The 27,115-nt window shown below is 50.0% G+C and overlaps 1 protein-coding gene across 1 annotated transcript in view; it reads left to right on the top strand.

Annotated features, from left to right (window-relative positions):
* Positions 1-26,749, top strand: part of LOC142258670 (peroxisomal membrane protein 11C-like) — a 29,550-nt gene extending 2,801 nt beyond the window's left edge. Inside the window, exons 4-5 of the mRNA XM_075331292.1 lie at positions 18,376-18,554; positions 26,695-26,749. Coding sequence (XP_075187407.1) covers positions 18,376-18,554; positions 26,695-26,749 — 234 coding nt within the window. The remainder of the gene's footprint in view (positions 1-18,375; positions 18,555-26,694) is intronic.
* Positions 26,750-27,115: the final 366 nt, after the last annotated feature.

The raw sequence follows: 27,115 nt of genomic DNA on the forward strand, positions 1-27,115 counted from the left end.
CTGCGGCCGTGCCGCGTCGCGACCAGTCCACCCAAATCCCAGAACCAGCCCTGATTGAGTGGGAGACGGACGTCAGCGCCGCGGCCGGGGGGCCGGAGAGAATGGCGTTGATGGAGGAAGAGGTCCCAAGTGTGCTGCTTCCGCCGCCGTACCTAACGGCTGTCAGTGGGTCGGGGTTGAACTGCCGATGGAAGGAGAACCCCATGTACCGTTCGGTCCCTGAGTGGGCCGACCCCCTGCGGTGGTAGCCACATCAAGGTCAGCGGAGCACCGTTGCACCGTCCCCGTTGGGACCACCAGTCTGAGGATGTTAAAGTGTGTTTGTTTGTAAAGAATGATAAGAAAATGATTATCGTGAAAGTCACCTGATTCAACCGTGATTTGGAAACCGGCCGTGCTGGCACCGTTGTCCCCGTGGGGACTGTTTAAAAAGGTTGCATGGAGAACTTTCCATGGACAAGCCCGTGAACTTGCAGGGCAACCACAGACGCTAGTGGCTTGTAAATAAAAATCTTTTGTTGCAGCTGACCGTTACCGCCTCCGGAGAGGCAGGTTGGAGGGAGGGCCCGCAGCAGAGCAGGCTGGGGCCCAGCCACCACAGGAACCGGTGGCTACCCTCTGGAGGGGAAGGACAGATCCCGCTCGGGTGACTTGGTGCAGGACTTGGGTCAAGGGGTGCTGCCTGGGTTTTAGGGGCAGCATCAGGGCCAGGTTACTTGGGTGGGAGAGAGCGGCAGCCGCAACCGTTTAAAACCGTAACGTTTAAGCAATGAACCTCCCGCTGTGGGATGATGCCATAATTTGTAAATATGTTACCGTTTTACCGTTTTTCTATTTTCAGAAAACAAAAAGGAAAATAAAACCGGTGTTGGACGGGCAGCCCGAGGACGGTCTGCGTTTTGCTAAGGGGGAATGTGACGCCCTGGGCAAGCCAGGGGTCACAGGTCACAACAACACACACACCCCACATTCCCTGCAGGTACACCAGCTAACCCCAATATTCTTGTTGCCTTCCTCCAGGGGCTGTTGTCCACACCAGGGGGTGGGCCAGGCGGTTGGCTCCGCCCACCGAGGAGTTCACAGCCCTGGAGGCAGGAAGAACCAGGCAGTGCAGTTTAGGAAGTGAAAGTAGAAGGAAGTGAAGTGGTAGTGGAGCAAAGGAGAGGAGCTTGTAAGAGGAGTAAAGAGGTGGAAAGAAACAGTAGTAAAGCCTGAAGTTGGTCCGGGTGTGTGCCCCGGACTGTGACAGCAAGGTCAGCAGACGGCGGTGATAGTCTGCAGGGGGACTGCTCGGAGGTTGCTGGAAGGACCGCGGACGGGTGGTGACCCGGCGGTCTGGAGCAGTATACGAAGAACAGTCAGCACCAGGGCAGGGGCTTTTCGGATCCCAGCAAGGCTAGGAATCGCCATAATTTGCCAAACCCGTCAGTGAAGGGGACGCCTGTCTCCTAACAACCAAGTCCCGATTGAAGGCAACAGTCCGACCATTGAGGGGAGACACCGCCACCGCCAAGGCACCAGTTTCCCAGGGCCAGCGCCTGCGGGCAAGAGAGAGGCTCCTCCGGCCCAGATTGAAGCCGGGGAGCGAGTAACCGGTGGGGACCCATCGCTACCAAATAGACATTCCATAGGTGCAGGGAAGAGACCGTCACCGATAACTGCAGGGAACCGCAGCACCGTGAACCGTCCGAGGGACCCGTCCAACCAGCCGTTTGTTTACCGAGAACTGTGTCGTGGTTACTGGCTGAGTGAGTACCTCCGTGCCGTGCGGCACAGCGCTGCCCCTGCGCCCCTGCACCTCCACAGGCCCCATACCCGCCTGTCCACCATCCCAACCCCATCACTGGGCCCCGGGAGCACCACAACCCCTACCCACGGAGGGGCACATCAACAACTGGCTGCTCCATACCATCACTCCCGGGCTCCCCATACAGAGCAGCGGTGGTGTTAACAAATCACCACAACCGTGGGTGGCGTCACGGACAATAGACTATCCCAAAACACCCAATCCCCTTTTCACTCACGAGCGAGGAGCGCCGCTCGAGTCCCCGGGATCCGGCCCATCGCTCGAGCCACCGAGCAGCGGCCGCAGCAGCCGCGGTGCCAGCCAGACCCGAGCAGCAGCAGGGAGAGCGCGGCGTCCCCTCATCCGCCCGCGACACAAGGGTTAAGAAAGATGTCTTTATTGAAACCAGCATGATTTAGCGTCTTCCTCCATAAAGCCCAACATCCAGCGGAAATCATCCTTCAGTACTACAGTATTTTTATTGGACAAGGAGCCATGCGACCATAGGGGAAACAGTCAGGGTCACTTTATTAACCCTTTCCAATACGGCAATTTTTCATTTTTGCGCTTTAATTTTTTCCTCCTTTTAAGAACCATAATATTTTCTCTAGTCCCTTCCACGACAGCATAGGAGGTTGTCTCTCCATGCCCTAATTAGGACAGGAAGCACAAGAGGTTAAAAGGACCCTCCCACCTCCCATAGCCAGTGTCTTTCCTGTCCCCATGGGGCATGGAGAGGTTTTATTTTTTCTCCTATGCTGTGGTGGCCGGCGAACTGCAGTATATGTGTATATTTGGTTTTTTTTTTCCTTTTCCCCTACCTTAGCTGGGCAGTATCGGTCGGGCCTTCGCCGCTCCTCCCATACTGTTCCCTCACTCTGTGAGGGACCGCTGCTCCAGCCTTCCGGAGCTCCTCTGGGGTGATGAGGGCTGTGTAGCTCCCCGGCCGGCGTCCTCCCTGAGCCGCCAGCCGCCTCCTGTATGCACGCTGCAGTACGAGCCGGAAGTGCTGCCGCGGGCGGGACTTCCAGTCTCGCGACCTTCCGGTATGGGCACTTCCGGTCGCGGAGGCAGCGTGACGGATACGCCGTCGCTTCCACGGCCTGTCAGGGACCTGATGCGGGAGGCGGGGAACGTTCCCTGTCACTGGGGGGGGCAGGCCCTTCTGCATAAAGGCCACCCTGAAGACTTCAGAATCATGGTAAGGACTTCTACTGTGCTCCCTGACATGTCTTCCCCTGCATCTGCATCTGCAGAGCCCAGTGTTCCCCCTGCCGCAGTAAGTAAGGAGGGGGGTGGTCCCTTATGCATGGTCTCAGGCTGGTATTTATGGCTCCTTCTGGTCTGTGTTTTCCAGGAGGACAAGCCTGCTAAGAAATCTGACAAATGTGACAAGTCAGAGAAGTCTGAGAAGTCAGAGAAGTCAGAGAAGTCTGAGAAGTCTGAGAAGTCTGAGAAGCCTGATAAGCCTGACAAGCCTGACTGCTATGAAAGGACTGAAAAGATTAAAAAGTGTCCAGTCTGTATAAAAAAGCTCCCTGCAGTCTGGGATAAGAAGCTTTGCCAACAGTGTACGGACCAGATTGTTAGGGCTGAACAACCGTCCCTGGTTGACGAGCTGCGGTCCATGATGAAACAGGAGATTCAGGCCTCACTAGCCTCCCTCCCTGCTCCTGGCCCTTCTCCCCCAAAGAAAAGGAAACTCCAGTCAGCCCCGTCTGATCATGAGGATGCTGATTCCGCCTCGGAGGGTCCCGATGAAGGTTTTTCCTCCGGGAGGTCTGACCAGTCCTTCCTTTTCCCCTCAGAAGATTTGGGGGATCTTATTGGGGCGGTTAGCAGCACTATGGGGTTAGAGGACGTACAGGTTCTTCCCTCAGTCCAGGATGAAATGTTCGCTGGCCTGAAAACCGTCAAACAATTAGGGTTTCCTGTTAATGCCAATATTATGGATATTGTCTCTAAGGAATGGGAATTTCCTGAGAAGCGTTTCCGGGGTGACCCCAGGCGCCGATTTCCCCTGGAGGCTTCTGGGTTGCATTGGGAGGTCCCCAAAGTGGATGTGCAGGTGGCCAGGGTCGCTAAACAAACGGCGCTCCCCTTTGAAGATACTTCCCAGCTTAGAGATCAGATGGATAGGAAGGTCGAGGGCCTCATGAAGCGATCCTGGGAGGCATCGTCTTCTACCATTCAGGCCAATATTGCCTCCACTTGTGTCTCCCGGTCCCTACTTAGGTGGCTCGACCAGTTGGAGGCTCATATTTCCCAGGGTACCCCTCGGGATGAGTTGCTAGAATCCCTTCCCTTACTTAGGAAAGCTACCAGTTTTATGGCGGATACCTCGCTGGAGTCGGTCCGCCTGGCTGCCAGGACCTCGGTCTTGTCTAACTCTGCCAGACGTGCCATCTGGCTTAAGGCCTGGAGTGGAGACTCCACCTCCAAAATGAGACTTTGCTCCCTTCCGTTTAAAGGGGATTTGGTGTTTGGGCCTGCCCTGGATGACATTCTGGACAAGGCGAATGATCGTAAGGCCTTGCCGGATCCTAAACCCTCCAGGAAGCGGTCCTTTCGTCCCTCGATGCCTCCGGCCTCCCAGTCCAAGGGGAAAGGGAAGTCAGGCTGGTGGAGCTACCCTAAGGGAAGAGGGAGAAACATTCTCATCCCTTCCCATCAACAAGGTCCTCAGCAGGACAAACCATGACTCGGCTCGGGTAGGGGGACGACTCTCGGCCTTTCTTCCCCAGTGGCGGTCCATCCCCACCTGCCAATGGGTCCTGAAGATCGTCTCAGAGGGTCTATTAATAGAATTCATCTCCCCCCCTCTACCGGGTCTCCGAGTCACGGCTCTGGCATCGCAGGGTTCGCAGGCCCTCCTGTACTCGAAGATTCAGGAGCTAATGCACTCGGGGGTCGTTTCCCCAGTCCCGAGTCGGGAAGGAGGGGTAGGCCACTACTTCCGTCTCTTCCTTGTCAAAAAGCCGTCTGGTGATGTCCGGATTATCATCAATCTGAAGCGTCTCAACCGGCAGGTCAGATACCGGCGTTTCAAGATGGAGTCTGTGAAATCGTCTATCCCGCTGATAGGTCTGCGCCACCATATGGCCTCAATAGACCTGAAGGACGCCTACTTCCATGTGCCCATCCATCCGTGTCACAGGCAATAACCCAAGTTTGCGGTTCTGCACGGGGAGGAGGTGCTTCATTTCCAATTCAACGTGCTTCCCTTCGGGATCTCCTCGGCTCCAAGGATCTTTTCAAAGATCATGGCAGAGGTGGTCGCCTTCATACGATTGCAAGGTGTCTGTCTGGTTCCATATTTGGACGACTTTCTTCTCGTGGCTCCCTCCGCTCAGACCCTCCGGTGCCATGTGGAGAAGTCATTAAGCATTCTTCGTTCCTTGGGCTGGATCCCCAATCTCAAGAAGCCCCAGCTGCAACCCTCCTCCACTCTGCGGTTTCTCGGGGTGCTGCTGGACTCCGACAGACAGGCATCCTTTCTCCCGAGAGACCACAGGTTGACCCTGCTAACCAAAATCTCAACGCTTCGCCGACAGGCTCGCCCGACCCTTCGAGCGGCTATGTCGGCTCTGGGTTCTATGACGTCCTGCATTCCCTCAGTCATATGGGCTCAGGCCCACTCTCGCTGTCTACAGGATCATATCCTGGCGCATTGGGACAGACTCCCTTCCTCCCTGAACAAACGGTTTCGCCTCTCAGGGACCGTCTCCTCATCCCTTCTCTGGTGGCTGCGTCCCAACAACCTGAAGGTGGGGGTTGCCTGGACTCGGACGCCCCTGGTTACACTAACAACCGATGCCAGCCTGCGGGGATGGGGTGCTATGGTGGCAAACTCCCCATTTCAGGGGGTCTGGAGTCCTTATGTCAGCTCCCAATCCTCCAACTACCGGGAACTCAGGGCGGTCAGGGAAGCTCTCCTTGCTGCTCAGGATCTCGTCCGGGACACTCACGTCCTGGTCTACTCAGACAATGTCACCACAGTGGCACATCTCCGCCATCAGGGCAGTACAAGATCGGGCGCCCTGAAGTCTGTGTCCTCCCGGATCTTCCACTGGGCAGAACGGTCCCTGCTATCCCTTTTTGCAGTCCATATAAAGGGATCCCTAAACCTTCAAGCAGATTTCCTGAGTCGTCAGGATGTTCACCCAGGGGAGTGGAGTCTGGACCAAGCGGTGTTCTGCTCTCTGGTGGCAAGGTGGGGTACTCCAGAGGTGGACCTCTTTGCTTCAGCAGGAAATCGCAAGGTCGCAACATTTTTCTCCCTGAACCCTCGGGACAATGCGTTGGGGGTGGACGCCTTCTGCCACAATTGGTCCTTTCGCCTCGCCTACGCCTTCCCACCAATTCCTCTTCTCGCACGAACCCTGAGGAAGATCAGAGACGACGGAGCCGCAACTATCCTGGTAGCTCCTCTGTGGCCTCGGCGGAGTTGGTACAGCCTGATCCTGACTCTCGGGATCGACGGACCGGTCCTCCTGGGTTCAGACCCCAGTTTACTGTCTCAGGGTCAGATATTCCATCCGGACCCCCAGAAACTCAAGTTGGCTGCTTGGCTTCTGAGGCCCGGGCACTGAAGGCCCAAGGACTTTCTGACAAGGTCGTGGCTACTCTACAGAGCAACCGTAAACCGGTGACTAATAGTATTTACAATAAAATCTGGATGAGATTTTCCTCCTGGTGTGGTTCTCGGCCTCCTGACCCGCTCCGGCCTAACATTGCGCAGATTCTCGACTTCCTCCAGAGTGGATTGGACTTAGGCCTTCGGCCCAGCACCCTGAAGGTGCAGGTCTCGGCACTCAGTGCAGTCTTTGACACGGCTCTAGCAGATCATCGCTGGATCCGCCGTTTCTTCGTGTCTGCTAGTAGGCTCTGTCCGCGGCAGAGGGTCCTGACACCTCGCTGGGATCTCAATGTGGTCCTTACCGGACTGTCTCAGTCGCCCTTTGAGCCTCTGTCCTCCTGTAGCATCCGTTCTCTTTCTCACAAGACTGCCTTTCTAGTGGCTATTACGTCCGCTTGGAGAGTCGGGGAACTTCAAGCATTGTCTATTCGGGAGCCTTACCTGACCGTCAGAGATGACAGCATTGTCTTTCAGCTGGACCCTTCCTTCCTTCCCAAAGTGGTTTCGGATTTTCACCGTTCTCAGTCCATCGTCCTGCCTTCCTTCTGTCAGCATCCTAGGACTCCGGGGGAGGAAGTGTTCCATTCTTTGGACGTTCGTCGGATGGTGTTGCGCTACCTAGATATTACTGCACCTTGGCGTATTGATCATAACCTATTTATACAGCCCTTTGGTCAAAATAAGGGCAGGAAGGTGGCTAAGAGTACCATCGCCAACTGGATTGTGCGGGCCATTAGAGACGCCTACCTCGCTCAGCATCTGTCTCCGCCTACCGGATTTACGGCGCACTCCACCAGGACTACCTCTGTCTCCTGGGCTGAACGGGCAGGGGCTTCTCCTGAGCAGATCTGCAAGGCGGCTAAGTGGTCTTCCCTCCATACTTTCACGAAGCATTATCGTTTGGATCTGGATTCCAACAGGGATTTGGCTTTTGGCAGGAAGGTCCTGCAGGCTGTGGTCCCCCCCTAGGTATCAATTCGTTGGTATTCCTCCTATGCTGTCGTGGAAAGGACTAGAGAAATAAGAATTATTCTTACCGTTAATTCGGTTTCTAGAACCGTCCACGGCAGCACGTAATTCCCTCCCTTATCCTCGAGATTCCTGGATGTGTTTGTACTTCTCATATGCTATGGGTTCCGAGTTAACGGTAAGAATAATTCTTATTTCATCAACAGACGTATGATTGCTTGTTTTTTGCTGGAGGAGTTTTACCATTTAATGTGCTATTGTTTTTTGTTTAGGTTTTTTTTTTTTTTTTTTTAGCTCTTTGTATTTACAGTGTTCATTGTATGGTAAAAAGGACTTGTCAACATGATTCTCCAGGTCAGTACGATTGGAGCACTTCAGAATATATATATAGGAAAGAAAAGGGTCGGCACTATGAGAAGTAAAATCTTCAAATTTTATTAAGAATCCAGTAAAAGTATTCCACCGCAGAGGACAAGTAACATCTTACATGTTTCAAATGCACACTCTTAGCGCTCTTAGTCATAGGCACAGCCATACCAAATATTTGTTAAAAAAGAAAGTATGTATGTATGTATATCTATCTCTGTGTCTGTCTCTCTATCTCTGTATGTCTGTCTCTTTCCCCTGCTGTCTCTATCTGTCTCTCTCTGTCTGTCTCTTTCCCCGTCTGTCTCTATCTATCTGTCTCGATCTCTCTCTCTGTCTCTCTCTCCGTCTCCCCACCGACATCTTATTACCTCACACATAAGCTTATTATACTAACACTGTCCTTTGTTCCTATAGCAAACAATCACAGCTCCTATTAGTAACCTGTAGTTCCAGGCTCCATTCACTTTAATGGAGGCAGGTTTTTGGAAAGTAACTGTAAAGCGCGGGGTTAAATTTTCCTGACAAAACAGTCTACGACGTTCCCTGGGTTATATGAGGAGTGTGTGCAAAATTCCGTGATTGTAAATGCGACGGTGCGTATTCCTTTCGCATACATATATATACATACATACAGTTAGGTCCAGAAATATTTGGACAGTGACACAATTTTCGCGAGTTGGGCTCTGCATGCCACCACATTGGATTTGAAATGAAACCTCTACAACAGAATTCAAGTGCAGATTGTAACGTTTATTTTGAAGGTTTGAACAAAAATATCTGATAGAAATTGTAGGAATTGTACACATTTCTTTACAAACACTCCACATTTTAGGAGGTCAAAAGTAATTGGACAAATAAACCAAATCCAAACAAAATATTTTTATTTTCAATATTTTGTTGCGAATCCTTTGGAGGCAATCACTACCTTAAGTCTGGAACCCATGGACATCACCAAACGCTGGGTTTCCTCCTTCTTAATGCTTTGCCAGGCCTTTACAGCCGCAGCCTTCAGGTCTTGCTTGTTTGTGGGTCTTTCCGTCTTAAGTCTGGATTTGAGCAAGTGAAATGCATGCTCAATTGGGTTAAGATCTGGTGATTGACTTGGCCATTACAGAATGTTCCACTTTTTTGCACTCATGAACTCCTGGGTAGCTTTGGCTGTATGCTTGGGGTCATTGTCCATCTGTACTATGAAGCGCCGTCCGATCAACTTTGCGGCATTTGGCTGAATCTGGGCTGAAAGTATTTCCCTGTACACTTCAGAATTCATCCGGCTACTCTTGTCTGCTGTTATGTCATCAATAAACACAAGTGACCCAGTGCCATTGAAAGCCATGCATGCCCATGCCATCACGTTGCCTCCACCATGTTTTACAGAGGATGTGGTGTGCGTTGGATCATGTGCCGTTCCCTTTCTTCTCCAAACTTTTTTCTTCCCATCATTCTGGTACAGGTTGATCTTTGTCTCATCTGTCCATAGAATACTTTTCCAGAACTGAGCTGGCTTCATGAGGTGTTTTTCAGCAAATTTAACTCTGGCCTGTCTATCTTTGGAATTGATGAATGGTTTGCATCTAGATGTGAACCCTTTGTATTTACTTTCATGGAGTCTTCTCTTTACTGTTGACTTAGAGACAGATACACCTACTTCACTGAGAGTGTTCTGGACCTCAGTTGATGTTGTGAACGGGTTCTTCTTCACCAAAGAAAGTATGCGGCGATCATCCACCACTGTTGTCATCCGTGGACGCCCAGGCCTTTTTGAGTTTCCAAGCTCACCAGTCAATTCCTTTTTTCTCAGAATGTACCCAACTGTTGATTTTGCTACTCCAAGCATGTCTGCTATCTCTCTGATGGATTTTTTTTCTTTTTTTTCAGCCTCAGGATGTTCTGCTTCACCTCAATTGAGAGTTCCTTAGACCGCATGTTGTCTGGTCACAGCAACAGCTTCCAAATGCAAAACCACACACCTGTAATCAACCCCAGACCTTTTAACTACTTCATTGATTACAGATTAACGAGGGAGACGCCTTCAGAGTTAATTGCAGCCCTTAGAGTCACTTGTCCAATTACTTTTGGTCCCTTGAAAAAGAGGAGGCTATGCATTACAGAGCTATGATTCCTAAACCCTTTCTCCGATTTGGATGTGAAAACTCTCATATTGCAGCTGGGAGTGTGCACTTTCAGCCCATATTATATATATAATTGTATTTCTGAACATGTTTTTGTAAACAGCTAAAATAACAAAACTTGTGTCACTGTCCAAATATTTCTGGACCTAACTGTACATACATACATACATACATACACTCAGCTTTATATATTAGATATATATATATATATATATATATATATATATATATATATATGTGTGTGTATATATTTCCTAATTTCTAATGTGCTAATGTTTTTATAATATTTATTAATATACTTTTTTTTTCTACTTTTCACTATATTTAATAGTTCCGTTTGGGGGCTTGTGCTATACACATCAGTGCTGTATGTAGCAGAAATCATGGTCTCCTTTTGAACGCCATCCACTGGCTGGTTTTCACAACGGTACTGTCATTACAACCTATCAGCGTCCCATGATCGCTCCCCTGCCACATGTTAAATGCCGCTGACAGAGGTTGACAGTGTTATTTAACAGTTTTAGGCCCTGTGCGCACTTGCCTGTTTTTTACGCGGATTTCCTGCGGTTTTGCTGTTTCGCTGCATGTTATGTTCATAACATCTCTGCAGTGATTCACCAGCAAAACCTATGGGGAAAAAAAATGCTGTGCGCACTATGCAAATTTTGACAGCTGCATGATTTGTCACTTCTTTTCCGAACGTCGCTGCGGCATTTCATTCCATTGACTGCAATGTAATCGTGAAATCCCGCAGGGAGTAACGCAGGCAGCAAATTCTGTGCGTTTTCCTGCATTATTCCCTGCGGTATTTCACGGTTTCGGGGCATAATGTTCATCGCTGCCTGCGGTTTGCAGGGAAGTGATGTCATTATGACAGGAAGAGGAAGCGGAGCAGAGAGTAAACACACACACACACACGCATCGCACTCACACACATCTCACTCATACACAGACATAATGAATACACATACAAATCAAACGGACATGTAGAAAAAAAAACACGTGGGCTCCGCCGTATTTTTACCGTCTAGCCGAGGTAAGCACACAGCGGCGGCCCGGTATTCTCAGGCGCGGGGGGGCAGGGTTAATGTCCCCCCCCTCCGAGAATATCAGCCCACAGCTGCCCCGGGACTGTCGCATCCATTATGCGGCAGTCCCGGAGTGTCCCCGGCTCTTCCTGTTGCCAGGATGCGGTGGCAATCCAGGGTAATATAAGGAGTTAATGGCGGCGGATCGCCGCCACTAAGTCCAGGCTTGATCATGGCAGCGTCTATGTGACAGCTGATATGATCAACCCGTAAGTAAAGTGAATAAACACAAACACCAAACAATCCTTTATTTTAAATAAAACACAAAAAAGCCCCTGTTTCTGGCTCTCCACCACAAACAGGGTACCTGGTCAGCACCAACTGTGGAGGCCGCCTCTACATCCTGCCAGAAGAGGCTGAAGGCGCGGCTCCACCAGGCCAGGTATACCCTGAAACCACCAGACCATGAAAGCCGCCTCTACATCCTGCCAGAAGTGGCTGAAGGCGCGGCCAACGAGAGAGGGTTTAGGGTGGGTTAACGGACTTGTGGGTGGAGGGTGGTGATGTATGGTACCTGGTGGTTTTAAAACGTTTTACCATGTTTTACTGTTTTATGCATTTTAAAATGTTGTCTTGCAGCCCGAGGACGTGCTGGTGATAACTAAGGGGGAATGTGGCGCCCCTGACCTGGTCAGGCACCACTGAGTACTGCACCCATGCTGGGGACAGTACAACACAGGTAATCCAGAAGGCTGACCGAGGTGTGACTACACAGGCGCATAGTGATCAGGTCTCACACATGTACCTTTGAGAGGACCCCTGGGGATCCCAGGAGGGGGCGAAGCCTCCACCTCCACCCGAGGGGTGGAGGGGGCGAAGCCTCCATCTCCACTCGAGGGGTGTGGTAGAGAGCCTGGTTGCTAGGTGGCGTAGGCAGGCACAAAAGGGAAAAGAGAAAAGAGGAGCAGTCTGAAGCAGAGTGTGGAGGAGTGAGGAGCATGGAAGTGGAGCTCAGACAGGAGCAGCAGTGCAGGTCCCACGAGTGAGCCGGTTTAGTGTGCAGCTCAGGGAAAGCAGACGTGAGGAGCAGACCCTGGAGCTGTGGCAGTCTAACAGCGTCCGCGCAGTGACTACCGACGGGGGAGAACGGTCACCTGGGAGTGCTACCCGAAATCCACACACAGCTAAAGAGAGAGCAACGGAGTGGAGAGTAAGGAGACTGTCAGGGAGAACCAGGCCCAAACGGGTAGCAGGTCCCAGTGCAGGGATAGATTCACCTTTCCTTTGCCAAACCTGCATGAGGGGGCACTTTACACCCCCAAGACAACACTACAGAGTCCGCAGCCACGTAGCCACAGTTAGGGCCCATAGTTCACAGGAGGCAAGCAGCCGGAGTGTCCTGGTCCAGGCTACAAGCAAACGGGCCAAAAAGAAGGGGAGAGAGGCGCCAGCAACTTCCCTGGGTGACCCCCATAGGGACCTAAAAGTCGGGGTTACCCCAAAACGTAAAGGGCTAAGGAAGGCGAGTCGGTAGCCACCCTCATCAGTCAGCCTGAAGGACACCTGGTTCCAGCCTGGTTCATCCCAGCTACGCCCGGGTTACTCACCCTGCCACCTTCCGTGAGTAAAACCCCTGAAAGACATCCTGCTTGTGTTGAGTTATTCTGCGCCTTGTGGTTCCACACACCTACACAGGGTCCTGGGGCTTGCCTCACTCTCAGGAGGCTATTACAACTGACTGCACCCACCATCAGCCCCAGGCGTCCCTTAATCTGCAGTGGCGGTCCCCACTGACCGCAATTCTGAGAGTGGCGTCACGACAATCCTAGATAGAAGATTTCCTACCTGTGACAGGATCCAGCTGCGTGGAGTCCCTGAAGGTAATGCATCGACACAATACTTGCGGGGCTTCACATCTGGCGTCACGAACAGAATAAGGACTAGACCTGTTCAGACAGGTGACCATGTGCCTGGGCGGTCCGCTTGGAAAATTGGAAGCGCCGCCATATTGCCACCATGAAAAGCGCGCTGAAAAACAACAGCAGCCCGCGCTGGGAGAAGTTACCGCCCACGAAGAGGTGTGGCTACCCAGAGATCCCCTGCAGAGTCCTGACCTCGCAAGTGATGAGAGCGGAGGCGTTCAGAGACGTCGGGACAGAAAGGGAGCCAGAAGCCTGCTGCTGGGAAAGGAGTTGCAGGAAGTGAAGGAATTGGCACTTCGGCTGCAAGAAGAAGTCAGAAGTCTGCTGCTGAGAGAAGACCTGGAGAGCAGCGACGACGCGGTGAAGATGGCGTCTGAAGATAGGAGCCCAGAGCCGGGTTCCGCTGCCTGGTGGGCCCGGGAGCTTGCCCAGTTCAGCGACCGACTGGAGGCGAGGATCGTGCAGCAGATCAGAGAGGGACGCACGGAGCTTCTGGAGATGGCTGCGGCGGTTCAGGCCTACGAGGGGAGAGCCACGCGACGAGTGCCAGACCGAGTGGCGACGACTCAGACCCCGATGATGCCACCGATGGGTGAGTCCAGTGTTGCCCCTGCCAGCGCGAGTGCCCCGACCCCTGCTGCCACGCCCGCGGTCCCTGAAGAGGCACCCGGCGCGGCGACGCTGAATCAGGCCGCAGCCACGCCAGGTGCGGCCCGCCAAGCCCAGGCCGCCGCAACGATGCCCTGCCCGGCCCGCAAAGATCCGGCTGCCGCCGCGACCCTCATCCACGCCGCAGGTGTGACGCTGACCCAGGCCGCCGCCATGCTAGGCCCGGCCCACCAAGACCCCACCGCCGCAGCGACGCTCGTCCGCGCCGCAAGTGAGGTGCTGAACCAGGCCGCAGCCACGTCAGGTGCGGCCCGCCAAGGACCAGCTGCAGCTGCGACGCCAATCCAGGCCGCAGAAGCGCCCAGCCCGGCCCGCACAGATCCCATCGCAGCTGCGACGCCAATCCAGGCCGCTGCCACGCCAGGCTCGGCCCGCCAAGACCAGGCCGCTGCCACGCCAGGCTCGGCACGACAAGACAAGACTGTACAAGTATTTACCCCGGCCTGCAAGGCCAGAGCAGACACCGCTCCCCAGTCTAAGGAAGTCCCTGCTAGGAAGTCCCTGCTGGGGGAGGACCCCGAATACTGGAAGCTGAAGGCTGACCTAGAGGCCCAGTTCCCACAGGAGATGGTGGACCGGTATCTGCTCCCTCCGCACACCCCCAGGAAGATTCCGGCAATATCCACGCCAAAAAGTCCACTGCCCTGGCCGGCTGATGAACACCCATCCCCAGCGCTGCCACAACAGGAGTGCTCAGAAGAACTAAGGGGGAGAGGAGGACAGAAGGCTGAGGAGCTGACCCCGGAGCCATCAGCAGTGGATCCATGCCCAGAGCCAGAGATGTTGCCATATTCCCGCTGGGATGAAGAGAGCCCGACACCCTCCGCTGAGGAAGATTTGTCCAGAAACCTCACCTGGGAGCCTGCAAGCAGTGAAGTAGCAGCCCAGCAGAATCCAGCCCGCAAGACACGGCGCCGCAGCAGAACAAAGTTTTCCCCTGCACAGCAATCTCCAGATAGAAAAGATGAAGTAACCGCCAGAGACTTGGAAGAGAAACGGTCTTTAAGGAGAGCCAAATCCCAGGTCAGAGGCCCACTTTGTCGTGGAGTTGTGGAAGACTTCAGCTTGAAGAGTGGATATGGTTTCATAGTTGCACCTGGCATGAAAGAAGGTATCTTTGTGAATAGAAGGGACGTTAGAGCCCATTTGCCTAGAGGACATCCAGGAAGAAACTTACAGATGGGAGACTCAGTGGAATTCACCATGCACCAAGGAGAACGCGGATGGTACGCACTGGATGTTACACCATGTCCCAGAAGTCCCAACAGTAATCCTGAAAAAGAAACAGACACGGAAGAAGAGGAAAGAAAAGACAAAGAACCCATTGATGAGACCACTACAGATGATGACAGAGATGGAGAAAGCAACAGGTGCCGCAGCCCTACAGGCCCAAGCCCTGGTGAGGAGGAATCTGTGTAAAGTCCATGTAAAGTAAAATAAGAAGTACAGAAGTTAAAGTTTGAAGTTTTGCAACGTTAATGTTCAAGAAATGTGCCCACATGAACTAATGTGAGAAACCCATGAACCTTAAGGCTATGAACTGGCTATAGCCACAAACTCTCGCAGTGTAAATAGTTACCCCAGAGGTACCACCACCATAGCCAGCCTGTTTAGGGGCCTGGCTCGCCTGCAACCAGGGAGCATGCCTGTTTATGGGGCCTGGCTCTCCACCACAAACAGGGTACCTGGTCAGCACCAACTGTGGAGGCCGCCTCTACATCCTGCCAGAAGAGGCTGAAGGCGCGGCTCCACCAGGCCAGGTATACCCTGAAACCACCAGACCATGAAAGCCGCCTCTACATCCTGCCAGAAGTGGCTGAAGGCGCGGCCAACGAGAGAGGGTTTAGGGTGGGTTAACGGACTTGTGGGTGGAGGGTGGTGATGTATGGTACCTGGTGGTTTTAAAACGTTTTACCATGTTTTACTGTTTTATGCATTTTAAAATGTTGTCTTGCAGCCCGAGGACGTGCTGGTGATAACTAAGGGGGAATGTGGCGCCCCTGACCTGGTCAGGCACCACTGAGTACTGCACCCATGCTGGGGACAGTACAACACAGGTAATCCAGAAGGCTGACCGAGGTGTGACTACACAGGCGCATAGTGATCAGGTCTCACACATGTACCTTTGAGAGGACCCCTGGGGATCCCAGGAGGGGGCGAAGCCTCCACCTCCACCCGAGGGGTGGAGGGGGCGAAGCCTCCATCTCCACTCGAGGGGTGTGGTAGAGAGCCTGGTTGCTAGGTGGCGTAGGCAGGCACAAAAGGGAAAAGAGAAAAGAGGAGCAGTCTGAAGCAGAGTGTGGAGGAGTGAGGAGTATGGAAGTGGAGCTCAGACAGGAGCAGCAGTGCAGGTCCCACGAGTGAGCCGGTTTAGTGTGCAGCTCAGGGAAAGCAGACGTGAGGAGCAGACCCTGGAGCTGTGGCAGTCTAACAGCGTCCGCGCAGTGACTACCGACGGGGGAGAACGGTCACCTGGGAGTGCTACCCGAAATCCACACACAGCTAAAGAGAGAGCAACGGAGTGGAGAGTAAGGAGACTGTCAGGGAGAACCAGGCCCAAACGGGTAGCAGGTCCCAGTGCAGGGATAGATTCACCTTTCCTTTGCCAAACCTGCATGAGGGGGCACTTTACACCCCCAAGACAACACTACAGAGTCCGCAGCCACGTAGCCACAGTTAGGGCCCATAGTTCACAGGAGGCAAGCAGCCGGAGTGTCCTGGTCCAGGCTACAAGCAAACGGGCCAAAAAGAAGGGGAGAGAGGCGCCAGCAACTTCCCTGGGTGACCCCCATAGGGACCTAAAAGTCGGGGTTACCCCAAAACGTAAAGGGCTAAGGAAGGCGAGTCGGTAGCCACCCTCATCAGTCAGCCTGAAGGACACCTGGTTCCAGCCTGGTTCATCCCAGCTACGCCCGGGTTACTCACCCTGCCACCTTCCGTGAGTAAAACCCCTGAAAGACATCCTGCTTGTGTTGAGTTATTCTGCGCCTTGTGGTTCCACACACCTACACAGGGTCCTGGGGCTTGCCTCACTCTCAGGAGGCTATTAAAACTGACTGCACCCACCATCAGCCCCAGGCGTCCCTTAATCTGCAGTGGCGGTCCCCACTGACCGCAATTCTGAGAGTGGCGTCACGACAATCCTAGATAGAAGATTTCCTACCTGTGACAGGATCCAGCTGCGTGGAGTCCCTGAAGGTAATGCACCGACACAATACTTGCGGGGCTTCACATAACCACAGGGTATTTCCCACGGCCGATAATGTGAACACACATTACCGCTCGGGAGAAATGCAGCGTGTGCTCACAGGGAGTCTATCTATCTATCAATACGTGAACAATACCGCGGTAAAACCGCGGCAAACCGCATGCAGTTTTTGGGTGCGGTTTGCTGCGTTTTTGTACCGCGGGTGCGGTAATCTTTCAGACCCTGCAGAATTTTCTTAAGAAAATTCCGTTTTCCAGTGCGCACAGGGCCTTACTGCCACAGTCTCCACGCTGCTCCACCCATGGCTGTTAGAGGCAGATGATGGCTGATTAATTCAGCCTTCATCTCGGTGTGCATATCAAAGGTAGGGAGACTGCTTACAACGAAGATAGTACATCATAAATCATTAAGGGGTTAAAGAAGCTCAGGCTCTACTGAAGTTTCCAATCTCATAATGGTTACCCCACGGGTACTGAACGCTTGTTCCTGTGGCAGTGACCTCTAAAAGCAGGACCCCGACAGGTAAATTTGCTCTTGGAAGGGGAGTAAAAAAAATAAAATGGCATATTGCGCAGGGGTAAAGAGGTGGGGAGCCCGCGTGCTTGTGCCCTAAGGACATTGCCAGGAACCCTGTGTGACGTGCACAGACCCTGGAGTGTGGGGACCAAAGTAGGAGCAGGGGAGCGAGAAGGCCAGCAGTGAGTACGTCGTCGTCCCTGCCAGGTGGAGGGAGCTGGACAGTGCAGGGACACCGGCGTTACATGCGTCATTGCCCACTTGGAGGTATCGGCAGGTTTTGAGCATGCCTCCTCATAGGACTGGTGCATGATACCTGGTGGTTCTGCATTAACTGGCAGCCAACCAATGGGCACCACACTGGCAGCACCTTTTGTCTCCCAGTATGTTAGATTGACCATCAATGTATATTCTTGAGGACCCCTCCTTAGGCCATGTATTCTTCACACTTTATGAAACTATATTAACTACCTACATGCAGAATGTATCCATAGGGCCCAAGTGACTTGTCAGATGATGAGTGTGTCCTAATATGTATTTTTCTATATTTTGAGACTGATTCATAAAAGTGCAAAATGTTATTTTTTGCACAACGGCAAAGCCGGAGAGGGGGTGGAACAGAGAGTGGCTATGCCCACCCGTCAAATTCAGCTAAAGAGCTGCCGTCTCTTCTGCTAGAAATACTGGTCCAGTCCTTGCCTGGAGTAAGATTTCTGGCGAGGTGCGTGCCACTGAGAGGACACGTCCTTAATGAATTTGGCACAGCATACTCCAGCGAGCCTTTAATGAATCGGCCCCGTAGTGTCCTGTATATAGAGGCTGAAATATGTGTTTATGTGTGAACATTTCAGGCTTCATTTCCTCTAATAGACCAATTATAAGATATTTACAGATCTAATAGTGACCATTAATCCTTGTGTTGCACAAGTTACCATTGTTCTTGTGTATGTGCCTTTTATATTTTGCAGAATTTCTCTCTCGATGTGAACTGTTTGTTGGTGATCTTTTCTTTACGCTTATGCATCTTTTTTCCATCGCATTTATTAGGCATATTTTGGTTATATTACAACAACTTATTAATTGTAATAAAACCCATAAATGACCAGTAAATATTTTATAAATCTCCCTGTGTGTTAGGAGAAAGACTTTCTCATCAGGTGGATCTCTGTATTGGGCAACGTATTTGACCAGCTGTACTATCCATGTGAGCATATGGCCTGGGCAGCAGATGCTGGCGTTATTCACATTAAGTCTGACACGTGGTGGACTGCCAGCACAGCCCTTTGGGGTCTGTCACTCATGGTGGGAATCATACGGTAGGTCATCTCCCAATCTATTGCCTTTTGTGTATGTGTGCTTCTTTCTCCTCCAGGACTGGTCATTCACTTTCAATTCACATGTAAAATCTGTATTCAGTGAAGACACACTTTCCCATTACTGAGATCAGAGATGACGGTCAGTACTTGTAAGAGGCAGTAGCCAGAGTCAGATACAGACATTCTGCTGCAAGTTCCCCTAAAATGACAGTTACGTCTCCATAGAAGTTTGAGCACTTACTGCCATCTCCTATTTCTGTAATGGGAATATCTGTATTCACTGAAGACAGATTTTACCCAGGAATTGAGCATTCTGCGAATATATGATCAGGCCAGAAAGGGAGAGAAGCAGATTTCTCTGATAAGATATATTACAAAGTTTCTTATTTTCACATGTACTATTGATTTATGACATAAAAATTAAAATGACAGTTACTCTTTAAAAGACGTGTGTCATCAGAAAATAACCTATTATTTAACCAGTTCAAGACCAGTCCATTTACTACCATTCCTTATAAAGCACTTTTTATTTTTTCTTAAATCTGCATGTAAGTAATTTTTGCGTCTTTTTTTCATTATGCATGAGGCTTCAATTTTAGGTCAATGTAATGTTCTCTTTCTTTTTTATGCTGAGATTGAGAGATAAAATTAAGAGAAATAAGTGTATTAGGCTCATCTGTTGAGGTGGATCCTCCAAGCCTAAGGTCTGGGTGGGCACACTGGCCACGTGCAGCAGGCAGGTTAGGCACGGGAAAATGGGTAGCAGAAGTACTGGAAGCCACAGGCAGACAGAAGGCCAGTAGCAGAGGCACTGGAAGCTGCAGGAAGGCAGACGAGAGGTACTGGAAGCCGCAGGAAGGCAGACGAGAGCTACTGGAAACCGCAGAAAGGCAGACGAGAGGTACTGGAAGCCGCAGGAAGGCAGACGAGTGGTACTGGAAGCCGCAGGAAGGCAGGCGAGTGGTACTGGAAGCCGCAGGAAGGCAGACGAGAGGTACTGGAAGCCGCAGGCACGCAGGCCAGAGGTACTGGAAGCCGCAGGCAGGCCGGCCAGAGGTACTGGAAGCTGCAGGCAGGAAGGCCAGAGGTACTGGAAGCCGCAGGCAGGCCGATCCAGAGGTACTGGAAGCCGCAGGCAGGCCGGCCAGAGGTACTGGAAGCCGCAGGCAGGCCGGCCAGAGGTACTGGAAGCCGCAGGCAGGCTGGCCAGAGGTACTGGAAGCCGCAGGCAGGCCGGCCAGAGGTACTAGAAGCCGCAGGCAGGCCGGCCAGAGGTACTGAAAGCCGCAGGCAGGCCAGAGGTACTGGAAGCCGCAGGCAGGCAGGCAGGCCAGAGGTACTGGAAGCCACAGGCAGGCCAGAGGTACTGGAAGCCGCAGGCAGGCCAGAGGCACTGGAGGTCGCAGGTAGGCAGACTGGAGACCCATACCAGAAGTACTGGAAATCCGTACCAGAAGTACTGGAAACCGCAGGAAGGCAGACCAGAGATTGGTAGCAGAGAACCTGGAAGCCACATACAGTACTCTGGAACACTAAAGTCTTAATACCAAGACATGGGTGTGTGTTTTGGTGAGCCTTATAAGGGCCCATGCAGAAGATCACTCTGGCCTATCTGCAAAACCCGAACACAACATAGTTTAGTGGACTGGGGTGAGGACGCACAGACCGGATTTGGGAAAAGTGCATAACTGTACTCACCCCTCATAGGGCCCCTCCCAGAAGAGTCCATTATGGAAGAAGGTGGATGCTTTGCATGAAATTTTCTGAGCAATATTGGAGCATTTAAGTCCTTCTTTGGCACCCAACATCCCTCCTCAGGACCGTATCCCTTCCAATCAAGTAGACGAGATTACCGCCAACCTTCTTGCAGCCCAGAAGACTAACCGGGTTTACTTGCTCATTAATTGGGAAAGGACCAATAAACTTGGGTGACAGTTTTTTTTGCAAACATATGTTTTTTTGGTTTGTTTTTGTTGAAAGCCATACCTTATCTCCGGTTGGGAACAGGTCGATGGTGTCTATCAGCATTCTTCTTTGCTCTAGCAGTAAGTACAGCCAAATTATGGTAGCTTGTACCTCAGTCCAGATGTTATGGTGGTCCTGAGAGACGTGGTCACAGCAGGAAGTATGCTTTTAGCTAGAATAGGCAGGGGGAGACGAGGTTCTCGGCTGAACACTGTAACTAATGGTAATCTCCCAGAAGACTCTTAAAATATAATTGTTATGGGTGAATTCGGCCCAAGGAAGCCAGTCTGGCCAGTTATCTTGGTGGGAGCTGGAGAATATTCGTAAATACTGCTCCTTGAACTGATTAATTCTTTCAGTCTGCCTTTTTCTTTGGAGGTGATAGGCTGAGGAGAAGTCCAGGGAAATTAAGTTCTTGCAGAGTGTTATCCAGAACCTGGAAACAAATTGAACCCCACAGTCACAGACTATACGAGCTCAAGGGCCAGGGAACCAGAACATTGGGTAACGTCTGGTCACAAAAGCAGAATGCAGCAGAGCCTTTCCATACCTGCTGACATTATGGGACATACCGTATTTATCAGTACTTTTACTATACCATACCCAATAAGTCCATATAATGCAGAATGTAAAACTGTAAACGTATTTATTCAAGGCACAAGACGGAGGATGGCGCTGCATGACACCAATATGTAATGTTCTGAGGTGAACACTAGGTGGCAGTGAGGTGTCACACTGCAGCACAGCTTATGTTGTTCAATCCAAAGTAATACAGTGTAACATCATTCTGTAACTATTACTATTGGACAATCACCCTTAGGCTACATTCACATGACCGTTCCGTTTTTGCGGGCCGCAAAAAACGGTCCTTTTTTTCACGGATGCATCCGTGTGACTTCAGTTCCGTTCCATATACGGTCCGTGTCATCCGTGTGCCTTCCTTTTTTTGCGGACCACAAAAAACGGAAGCAGCAAGAAAGATAAATAGATGAATAGATATAGAGATGGATAGATAGAGACAGAGAGATAGAGGGATGGATGAATGAATAGAGGGATAGATAGATAGATAGATAGATAGATAGATAGATGAGAAAGAAATATATAATGTCCCACCCTCCTGCATATTCTAAGCTGGCATCCTTTTGTGACTTTCATGTGGCACTAAACGGTGCTTAGCCTTGTATTTAGCGAAAAAATAAATAAATAATTTAAAAAAATAACATGGGGTCCCCCCTATCTTTTGTAGCCAGCTAAGGTAAAGCATACGGCTGCAGCCTTCAAACCACAGCTGGCAGCTTCACCTTGGCTGGTAATCCAAAACAGAGGGCACCCCACGCTGTTATTTTAAATTAAATGAATAATTTAACAAAAAAAAACAAAACGGGGTCCCCCCCCCCCCCCCCAAATTGGATCACCAGCCAAGGTAAAGCAGACAGCTGTGGTCTGGTATTCTCAGACTAGGGAGGTCCACTGTTATTGGACACTCCCCAGCCTAAAAATAGCAGGCTACAGCCGCCCCAGAAGTGGTGCATCCATTAGATGTGCCGATCCTGGCGCTTCGCCCAAACTCATTCCGTTGCCCTGGTGCGGTGGCAAACGGGGTAATATATGGGGTTTGTGCCAGATGTGTAATGTCACCTGGCATCAGGTCCTGGGGTTAGTGATGTCACGCGTCTATCAGATACCTGACATCACCAACCCAGTCAGTAATAAAAAAAAAAAAAATTGACAACAAAAAAAGTTTTATTTGAAAAAACACTCCCCAAACCATTCCCTCTTTCACCAATTTATTGAAAAGAACAATCAAATCTGGGTCTGGCATAATCAAACAAGGGGGTCCCACGACGATCCATACCATAGTCACTGTCCCAGTCAATGAAGAACAGAATGTTCCCCATTGGCTGGGAGAGTAGTGCAGTGACCTGAGCTAACATCAATAGGTCAGCCCAGGTCACTGCAGGGGATGACGAGCGCTGCCATCAGGAGGTTAGATGAGATCATTACCTGCTGTGACAATCACCTGCACTCCTGACGTCAGCGCTGTCACTGACTTCTATGCCTGCCGCGTTCTCATCAAAGAATCGCGGGAGCCAGTGACGTCACCGCTAATGACAGTCTCGGGCCGCCCGTGAGACGTGACGTAAGACCGCGGCGGGAATAGAAGGCAGTGACAGCGCTGACGTCGGGAGAACAGGAGATCGTCACAGCAGGTAATGATCTCATCTAACCTCCTGACAGCAGCGCTCGTCATCCCCGCGGCTGCCCGCACTGCTATGTGAGAAGCTGCTGACACTATAGTGCGGGCAGACACTGACACACTGCAGTGCGAGCAGCCGCGGGGCTGGGGCGAGACACAGACTGCACGGGCACCCGACGGAGGTCACACGGAAGTGATTCCATGCGGCTTCCGGGGATTTTGCGGGCCCATTGACTTGTAATGAGTCACGGTCCGTTACTACGGAACAGAATAGGACATGTTCCTAAAAACGGAACGGACATCCGGCATCCAGTGTGTTTTTTTGTAGGATTGGATGCACACAGAAGTTCTTCCATGTGCCATCCGATCCTACACAAAAGACATTGAAAAGATGGTCCTGTCCGTGGGTCCGCAAAAAAACAGGAACTGACCAGGACAAACTGAACGGTCATGTGAATGAGCCCTTACCAGGGGATTCCTTCATGTACAGTATGGCTACATACACAGTGCCTTGTGAAAGTATTCGGCTCCCTTGAATTTCTCAACATTTTCCTACATTTCAGGCTTCAAACATAAAGATAAAAATGTTAAATTTTATGGTGAAGAATCAACAACAAGTGGGACACAATTGTGAAGGTCAACGAAATTTTATTGCTTATTTTACATTTTTATAAAAAACTGAATAGTGGGGTGTGCAATAATATTTTTCCCCTTTAAGTTAATACTTTGTAGCACCACTTTTTGCTGCGATTACAGCTGCAAGTCGTTTGGGGCATGTGTCTATCAGTTTTGCACATCGAGAGACAGAAATTCATGCCCATTCTTCCTTTGCAAACAGCTCGATCTGAGTGATGTTGGATGGAGAGCGTTTGTGAACAGCAGTTTTCAGCTCTTTTCACAGACTCTCGATTGGATTCAGGTCTGGACTTTGACTTGGCCATTCTAACACCTGGATATGTTTATTTGTGAACCATTCCATTGTAGATTTTGCTTTATGTTCGGGATCATTGTCATGTTGGAAGACAAATCTCTGTCCCAGTCTCAGGTCTTTTGCAGACCTCAACAGGTTTTCTTCAAGAATGGGCCTGTATTTGGCTCCATCCATCTTCCCATCAATTTTAACCATCTTCCCTGTCCTTGCTGAAGAAAAGCAGGCCCAAACCATGATGCTGCCACCACCATGTTTGACAGTGGGGATGGTGTGTTCAGGGTGATGAGCTGTGTTGCTTTTACGCCAAACACATAGTTTGGCATTGTGCACAAATAGTTTAATTTTTTTTTTTTTTTTTAAATCTGTGTTTGAAGCCTGAAACGTGGGAAAATGTTGAAAAATTCAAGGGGGCCGAATACTTTCGCAAGGCGCAGTATATGTAATGTTTAGACAGCAAAAACATGGACTAGACAATCTTAAAATGCACCAAGTTTAACATTGTGATTTATACAGCGTGATACATTTGATTCCTCTTTACACTGTCTCGTCTCAGTTTACACCATCTATTGACTGACTTTGTGCAAAAATTATGATGTATTTTTGGCCCATAGTATTGTATGTTAGACCATACCCTTTTTGCACTAAACCCTTTTAGGCCCCCTTCACATACGTGTGGTGTCCATTTTCACATGTTCACACCCATTATAACGTGTTGAATTTCACACCTCTGTGTTTTCACATGGATCTTATGTCCATGTGACCCATGTCCTCTTTTTGTTTTTGTTTTTTTCCTTGAAGCATGGATCACGCAGATCCATACAGTTCAATGGGTCCATGAAAGACACATACAGCACACAGATGGCATCCATGTGCCGCCCATGTGACACATACTAGAATTCAATGCATTCAAGAAATTATTGATTTTTATGTGCTACACATGTACAAAGATAATAGAGGATATATGATAAATAGATTGTACAGATGTTAATCAAATAACTGGAAAAACCACATAGGGTACCCCCAATTTGTGAGAACCAGCAAAGGTAAAGCAGACAGCTGCAGATTGATGTTATCAGGCTGGGAAGGCCCATGGTCGTCATGAGACGCTCCAATTCTGGCGCTTTGCCTGGGCTCTTCCCTATGCCCTGGTGCGTGTGCCATTAGTATAATGGTTTATGGCACTGATGTTAGCTTTGTAGTGTCAGATGGCATCAAGCCCTGGTGATGGTAATAGAGAGGTGTTTATCAGACACCTCCATTATTCACCCACTAATAATAATAATAAAAAAACACAAACTTATTTATTAAAATAAATATATATATATATATATCCATCCATCCATGCAGGTCCGCCATAGACCATCGAATCCATTGTAGTTCACAGAATCCACTGTAGTCCACAAATGGAAACCTGAAACCAAAACCAGAAACATATAAACACAGAGAAATTACACCAGGCATTTATACAAAAAAAAACCATGCAGGTCTAGTGATGCCATTGAAAGTCTTTGGAGCATTGTTCTGACACTCCATAGACTATGCTTACAGACACTTAGGCTGTGTGCCCACGTGTGCGTATTGGATGCAGTTATGCTGCGTTCTGCACCGCAGCGTAACTGCATGCGTCCTGCGTCCCCGGCACAATCTATGAAGATTGTGGATAATCCATGCGCACGTTGCGTTTTAGAACGCTTCGATTTGCATGCTGCCAAATTGCTGCATTCTAAAAAGCAACATGTCACTTCTTTCGTGCACTTTGGATGCAGCCCCCGCTCTGTCTATGGTGGGGGCTGCATCCAGAGCGCATGAAATCGGCTTTTCATTACGCAGTGTTTCTGCAGCGATTTGAAGCGCACAGTGCAGTTCAAATCGCTGCAGAAATGTCTGCAGGTACAGAATGCAACGTGGGCACATAGCCTTACGGGTCCCTTTGCGCTGTTTATGGCTCTGCGTCTCTGAAAAGTGATAACGTTACTAATGTCACCGCTCTTCAGAGGCGTCCGGTTTCGCACAGCATGACTCAGAATAGCCCGTAAGCAAAATCTATGGAGTGTCAGAACGATGCTCCATAGAGTTTGTTCGTCTGAATCCCTAGACTACGTCAGAGCTGCGTGCTTTTTTTAATGTTTTTAATAAAGTAGTGAACACGGATAGGTGTCTTGTTTTATTTCTCTGTGTTTGTATGCTTTGTTTTTGTGTTTCAGGTTTTTATTTGTGGACTGCGGTGGATTTGGTAGACTACGGCGGACCCGTGTGAATTTCTTGGGGGGTAATCAAGTGGGGAATGAGGGAGAGTTTTGAGGAATGTTTGTATGTGTGCGTGTCATTTTTTGGGGATTACTGGGTTAGTAATGATGGGGTCTGATAGACGCCTCTCCATTACTAATCCCTGGGCCTGATGGCAGCTGACATTACACAGCTGACATCAACCCCAACTACTATTACCCCAACTGTCAACGCACTAGGACAATCGCAAAGAGTTGAGCAAAGCACCAGAATTGGTGCATCTGATGTGATGTGTCACTTCTGAGGTGGCTGTGGGCTGCTATTTTTAGATTGGGAAGGGCCCAATAACCATGGACCTTCTTGGCTAATATCAGATTTCGGCTGTCTGCTTTACCTTTGCTGGTTATCAATAATGGGGGGGCCCACATCTTCCTTTTTTTTTTTTTTTTTTCTCCCCTCATTTAACTTATTTGATTAAATAGAAAGCTGTTCAATCGATCTATCTCATCCTTGCACATCTACAAACACCTAAAAATCATTCCATTTTTTTAATGTGTCACATGGATGGCACACAGGACACATACGTCCATATGGACGGTCACATGGATGGTCAAAGCGGACAGTACTTTTTTTTTTTTATGCGCACGTATGATGATGGCCATTGTGAAGACATGCAGCCTCATCTGGCAAAGATCACAAAGTGACTCCTATATTGTGCAAATCATACAAGACTGTTAGTTTTATGTAATTGTGCCTCAGTTTTAGCTTTGTAAATTTTCACTCCCACCCTTATAACTTTCAATTACCTTTTTCATTTCTAGCTCTTTAAGAACATTAATAAAGCTAAGAAGAAGCAAAGGGAAACATTCTAAGTAAGTTGCATGTGGCTGGAAGCTGTCTATAGTGTGCCCTCCTTTTTCATCATTAAAATGGTTGCCCCACAAAGAAATTTATATGACTTTGTCATATCCTACAGAACCAGAATGTCTAGATATTGCAGTTACATACTTGGTATGGCGCCCGATGTGGTCTTTTCATTACCTCTCAGACGTTGTGTGTCCAGTGCTCATGAGAAAAAGCCGGGTTCTTCAGCGGGAATCATTCTGCCACCTTTGCCCAGGAGGATCCAGATGCCTTAACAAGAGCAGTATTGCAATATGTAGACACAGGATTTTAGGAATTTTTTTATTTATTTATTTTTTTTTAAAAAGAGTAATGTTTTGTCTGATCTAACAGAATACA

This window comes from Anomaloglossus baeobatrachus (genome assembly GCF_048569485.1).
Source record: "Anomaloglossus baeobatrachus isolate aAnoBae1 chromosome 1 unlocalized genomic scaffold, aAnoBae1.hap1 SUPER_1_unloc_2, whole genome shotgun sequence".
Lineage (NCBI taxonomy): Eukaryota > Metazoa > Chordata > Amphibia > Anura > Aromobatidae > Anomaloglossus > Anomaloglossus baeobatrachus.